Source organism: Crassostrea angulata, chromosome 6, assembly GCF_025612915.1.
Source record: "Crassostrea angulata isolate pt1a10 chromosome 6, ASM2561291v2, whole genome shotgun sequence".
NCBI classification, from domain to species: Eukaryota; Metazoa; Mollusca; class Bivalvia; order Ostreida; family Ostreidae; genus Magallana; species Magallana angulata.
Window position 1 is genome coordinate 2,419,631 of NC_069116.1, and position 6,653 is coordinate 2,426,283.

The 6,653-nt window shown below is 33.5% G+C and overlaps 1 protein-coding gene across 1 annotated transcript; it reads right to left on the reverse strand.

Annotated features, from left to right (window-relative positions):
* Window positions 1-33: 33 nt before the first annotated feature.
* On the reverse strand, window positions 34-4,596 carry LOC128190188 (centrosomal protein of 290 kDa-like). Its single transcript, XM_052862126.1, has 7 exons — window positions 4,473-4,596; window positions 3,371-3,510; window positions 2,923-3,024; window positions 2,496-2,586; window positions 1,994-2,129; window positions 1,687-1,781; window positions 34-606 (listed from the first exon to the last, which is right to left on the reverse strand). Exons 1-7 carry the CDS (start codon window positions 4,503-4,505, stop codon window positions 457-459), a joined length of 747 nt encoding a protein of 248 aa, XP_052718086.1. The 5' UTR covers window positions 4,506-4,596; the 3' UTR covers window positions 34-456.
* Window positions 4,597-6,653: the final 2,057 nt, after the last annotated feature.

Here is a 6,653-nt window from a genome sequence, read left to right on the forward strand (position 1 = left end):
CACAAACAAAAACATAAGTAAGGGAATGAACTCTTTTACTTTTTATTCACTTACCTAACTATACATGTGCTATGATCTGAAAGAATCTTTCTATTACTGTATATTTTTGTGTATTCAACACAAATTAACATTGCAAATGCACATAAAAGGTTATCAAAGAAGTTTACCATATAAGGTTACCATACATGAGTGTACTGTAACACAATTACTACAATCAATAATGTGGTACATACATGTACATACATTTTTCTACATTTTATAAAAAAAACATTACAGGATAAATCCCTATTTGTGTAAGCTGTTTTCTCTGTGTCTGTTGAAAGCAGACAGTCTGCAAAACCCGACTGAGTTCTCGGTGCATCCACTGAATGAATTGAAAGACTATTGTGGAGTAAAGCAATCCGATGAATTGATTTATTCCTTTTCTCAATCACACTTCTCCAGACTCTGTCACTGTCACGTTGGTTTTTTCAGGCAGTTTTCTGGATGTGGATAAGGAACTCCAAACTGGATGCAAAGTTTCCTCAATGTCTTTTCATATTCTTTGTTTAGTTTTGTTGCCTGTTTCAATCCAAATTTCAGATCCTCTATCTCTTCAAAGAAACCCTGGAAAATAGATATGTAAAACCTGACATGACAACATATTTCAACACATCCAGCATTTGCTTAATTTATATTATAAGTAACATATTTCAAAACATCCAGCATTTGCTTAATTTATTTTATAAGTATAATTATACAGTTGAACTTCGGTATTTCAAACACCGATTTCTCGAATACAGTTGATATGTCAAAGTGATTTTTAGGTTCTAAACAGTTAAACTTTTAGAATTCTACCCTTGATATCTCGAATACTCGGATATCTCGAAGTTTTTAACCAGTCCCATCTAGTTCGAGATAACGACGTTTGACTGTATATTCAATTTGTAAGTATATATTATACTGAATACAGTATATATACTGAATCCAGGGAATTTTTTACTCTCCCACTCTGGCCCATTTGACATTATTATTGCAAGTGTGAGTGGGCAATAAAACACAGGGGTAAAAATAACCTAGTATGAAATATATGTTGTATACTTACATAGTTTACTTAAACAATAAAATGTTTTCTTTAGTGATTCATGCGGTATATGAAGGTGGCAACCTTCATAATCCGCATGAATCATCAAAGAAAGCATTTTATTGTTTATATTTACATCTTTCTTTTAACAAATTAATAAATTGATTGTTAAAAGTAAGTTAATTTAACTTAATTACAGTTAATGTACATCAGTACGTTAGATAAAAGAAACAGCAAAATCGTCTCTTATGGAATTTTACTGACATCATCATGATTATTTTGTGCAGTCCATGGTTTTTCTTAACTCGCTGAAGGTTTCGACCAATTGATAAACGGAGCCTGTAGATTTCAGCCTGACTGTTTCTATACAGCTATGAATTAACTAAAGTTTCCGAAAGAAATAGAGGGAATCATACTTGGTAGATGTAAATATACTTCTTTGCATTGACTATGACACTTTATTATTTTGTTATTGACGTAAATGTACATTTATTATATGTATACATTTGATAACCATTTTATTTTACATGTACATGTATTATACGTATACATTTAATTACCAGTTTATTATACATGTATTATACGTATACATTAAATTACCAGTTTATTAAACATGTACTTACAAAGTCCAAACCCTTCAGCTCAGTCTTCAGTTTTTCGTTTTCTTTCTTCATTTTTTCACACTCTTTGACTACTTTCTCATATTTCCACTTCATTCCTTCAGAATAAGATGAATTTAAACTTAATTCACAATATGGATTTTATATAAAGACAACATTCATCTCTAGGACTTTCATAAATATGGGTTTCAGAACTAAAGGGTTCTCTCAAAATCTCGCACAATATGACCAAAACATTTGTATGATTTTATATTTCATATTTAAATATTAATTATATGAATCCCCTGTCCCCCGTTTGAGTGGCCCTGACCTGTTTTGGGGTCGTCTGTGGACACTGGTCGCTCTGCAAGCCTCCTCACTGGCTGATGGTTCATGGACTGACGCTCAAGAGACATCCGCGAGTTCTTTTCTTCCTTTAAGAGCCGCTCCAAATCTGATATTCTAATCTAAAATATACATGTATCATAGCCTATTGAGTAACCTGCATATTGTTACTGGTATTTATAAATTGACAGACTGAGATAACAATAGCAAATGTATTTCTCCATAGTTTAAATCACTGCCCTTGTGTTAACTTACTGGTACATGTACAATAAACATGTTCCTGTACAGGTACACAGTAAAACATTTATCCAAGGCTTTATTGACCATTACTATTACTCTAAATCATCTTATCTTATTTTTTCAGTGTTTATTTTTAACACAAGATTTCCTATTAATTTTAGTTGATGACATGAATTGGTTTAATTAGTTAATCTTCAGAGTCTGAGTTATATTAACAATTGATTACTTTTCTGACAATTTACACTCACATTCAAATCTGTGATGGTTTCCACATGCATCATGTTCATCTTCACTTCCTTTTCGTATCGCCTCATCATCTGATTGTGCAGAGACAACAGTCTGTAAAGAAATTATTCAGTTAAGATTATACTGAGAGGCAACGTACTGAAATAGCATTTAATTCAATTAAATTCAACTAAAATAACAGATATAAAAACTTAAATTGCATATCTTTTAAGAACATGTTATAAACATTAAATTCTTGTCATTTTGATAATTGTTGTCTTAAATAATGTTTAATGGTACATTCCTTGTATGTACATGCAACCAACATTCAAACATTCAAGTTTTGGTTGACCATTAGAAATATCATTGTAAACATTATATACTTCAGCTCTAATTGCGATCATGCATGCCCCCCCCCCCCCCCCCCCATTAGTTTGTTCTTGTCCATACTTGTTTGTCTGTTCTGCATCAGCTTTGAACGAAGGCTCCTCTTTCTTTTTCACAGCTATCATTGGCTGCCATGTTTTAATGCCCTCAGTTTGAGTTGATGACCTAAAAACCATTTCATATATAAATAAATGATGTTAATCACGCATGCCCACAGATCTTTTAAAGATTTTACCTGTATATGACTGCGACATTATGGTTGGTCTGGCTTAAGGTTTAGTGACTGCTACATTCTGGTTTGCACCATCAACAAAAACATGGTGCATTATACTTCAGCAAATATAGAGGAATTTCAGCACAGCTTGATACTTGACCAGTGTCATGATCGGTACAATAATGTACTTCTTGTGAATTTTGAATTAAATAACTTCTTAGTTCAACAGTCGACAAAAAACCTAAAAATTAGAAATACAGATCTAATGATATTTGATAATTAAGGAGTAGCCCTCACTCTCTAGTTGTGACATAGTTCTTCAGCAGCTCCTCTCTCTGCAGTTTGTGTTTTATTGTTGACAGCTCTGTCTGTAGGTCATCTCTCTCAACTTTCAACTTCCAGCACTTCTTTTTCAGCTTTTCATTTTCTGCAGTTAACTACAAAATTTTAAATTAAAGATTTGTTAAATTATTAAAACAGTCTGTTATTCTCTTTTGAGAAGTGGACAGGCATATCATGATATGTAGGTATGGTGGCATATCTCTGCCCCTTCTGTGCAAGTTATTTTTGAATTTCTATTAATTATGTCAACATGCAAGATAAATGTTGACGTGCAAGATAGTTATGTCAACATGCAACAAAACTATGTTGACATGAAAGAAAACTGCAATCAAATAAGAGTTATAAAAAATCTCAAATATCGCCAACATGTGACATCCAAAATGCTAGATACGCTACCTATTGATGTCAACATGCAACATATTTATGTCAACATGCAACTTAACTATGTTGACATACAACTTATAAGTTGCATGTCAACATATTCATCTCACATGTCAACATAAGTAAGTTGCATGTTGATATGAATAAATTGCATGTCGACATAAATAAGTTGCATGTCGACATAAAAAGGTAGCATCTTGGATGTCACGTGGGAGATATTTGAGAATTTGTATAATTCTTATCCGAGTGCAATTTTCTTGCATGTCAACATGATTGTTGCATTTTGACATAATTATCTTGCATGTCAACAAATTTATCTTGCATGTCAACATATTTGATAGAAAAATAACTTGCACACAAGGGGTAGAGATCAATATGCCACCATATGTAGGCTATGCCTGTACACCTCTCAAGAGAATATCCCCTTGTAGATAGAATGTTCTATCGTTAAAATGACAGATGTCCTACGGGCCCCGTTTAACGATAGAATTCGTCCCATATACTGGCTTCGTAGCAAATAAAAAAATTATATCGCTCCGTATCTCACCTAAATTTTCATATGATTGGTCACAAATACCTACAATGTTGCTCTTTTATCTGTCTAACCTCCTTGTTCATGTTGTTAACTTGTTACCCCTGTGAAATGAAAACTTTGCATCCTCCAAACCGATATTACCTGTATGCAAGAATGAATATCTGGAAAAGACATGACTGTGAAGTTAAGCCATTCTCAAGTATCATGTGTTTTAAATTTATGATAAAGAGAACTGTAAAACTGAAAGATTTCCGACTTCCACTTCCGAGTGACTTCGCTTCGCAACTGTAAACTTCCGTTTATTGTAAAAACCAAAATTCATCGGACAAAAATCCGGAAAAAGATCGCCATACTAATTCATCCTTTTGAACCCATTCAAAACACAGATTTCAATGTTGCAACTGTTTATTGTTCATTACCAAACAAGTTTATTGTTCATTATCAACATACAAAAATTCAAGTTAAATTTAGTTCAAATTCTGAGGAAAAATTGAGAGTCAATAAAACTGAATTCGGTGAATTTGTTCATAACTTCAGCACAGGTTCTGCCAGTAAAGGAATACTTTACACATTGAAGCAATGTATGCACGTGCTTACAAATATATATTTTTTTAAATCACGTTTGAAAAAAAAAAGTCGCAGTGATTCACTTTTTCAAAAAATAGATTGACAGTTCAAAATTTACATTTATTTATGTCTCTGCCATATGGTACAAATTAATTTATTCATTTCTTTACGATCAAAGTACAATTCGTTTAGGGGGAAAATAAAAAATTTAACCTTTCAATTTCCTTGATTTCCTCCCAATACACACAGGTATTTAATTTTATGTAGAAAGAAAAAAACCAAAATCAAAATGTATCCCTAAAAGAGATTTGTAAGTTCAATTATACAAATTCATGACTGAAGTATTAAATCTAATACATTCAATACATTGTAAGCATATAGGCTACTATCTTAAAATTTCTGCCACCGTAATATTAGAAAATGTGCCTAGCGTATAGACTGCAGACCCCCTGCTTACAAATATTTTGCCCCTAGCTGTAGTTCATGACAATGCGACAAGAGCAATTTATAAAGCCACCAGAGGTTCAGGTTTTTTTTTAAAAATCGGACATAGTATATTAAAAAAAGCAAAAGTGTTATTTCCGCGCTTGTGTGTGCTACGTATCATCTTGTCGATCCTAGCTGCAGGACTGTAGCTCCCGGTCTGAAAAAATTCGGATGGACGACCTGGGAGCCACAGTGCCTCCCATAGTAAAAAACTGCAATTTACGGCGCACAAAAATTTTTAAATGCGCTAGTTTTGGACTGATTAATCTCATTTACGAACACATTCTGTACAAATTTTTGATCCCAAAAAATTCCTCGGACATTTTACTACAGATATCGTCACTTCACTTACTTCTGATAGTCTTTTAAACAGGTCGTTTAGACATAGTTTTTTACTATGGGAGGCACTGTAGCTCCCAGGTCGTCCATCCGAATTTTTTCAGACCGGGAGCTACAGTCCTGCAGCTATGTCGATCCTTGAACAGCTGTTGAACAGTTGAAGGTAATTATATTTCGTTTGACTTATAGGCGGATCCAGAATTTTTAGAGACATATATGGCGCACAGGGGTCTGTAATAAAAGTTCACACTAGTATATAGCATACTATTATCATACTATAGGATACGCTGTTCAAGGATCGACAAGACACAAGCGCTCAAGAAGATTGAATTTTCCAACAATCTCAAAATAAATAAATAAATGAATACATAAAGTCACATATATCCAATAGATATTTTCTGTGAGTGCATAAGGGGTATCCAACAAACAGTCTATAAAGTTCAATAGCTAGCTTTGCAAATTTCATTCCAGGAGCGGGTGGCCATGGTGGCCGGGACATCATTCAAGATCCGCGCATGCTACGACTTTTGCATGAGCGCCATCTGTTCGCGCGGGAAATTTGGAGATTACATAATAGAGGTAATTGTGTTAGATCAACTCTGGACAGATGGAGAAATATTTTTTATAAGAATCAAAGATATGAAGAACGAAAAAGGCGAGAGCGAGATGGACAGGTTAGTAAAATACCATCTCAGCCAGGCAGTGGACCAGTTAATTATCGGATAAGTTTAATATTGATCCGGTGAAAATTTTTAAGGCAGGTCACATATCTTGATTTATAGTAATTAAGTGATTATAGAACATATTAACTATTCAAAAATACAGAGTTAGTTTCAGATACGTTTGACCAGATGTATTTTTCACTTTCAAAAAAGTAGGTCAATGACCTACTTTTTGAGGTAATGGCCATTAAAATCAAGAATAATCCCA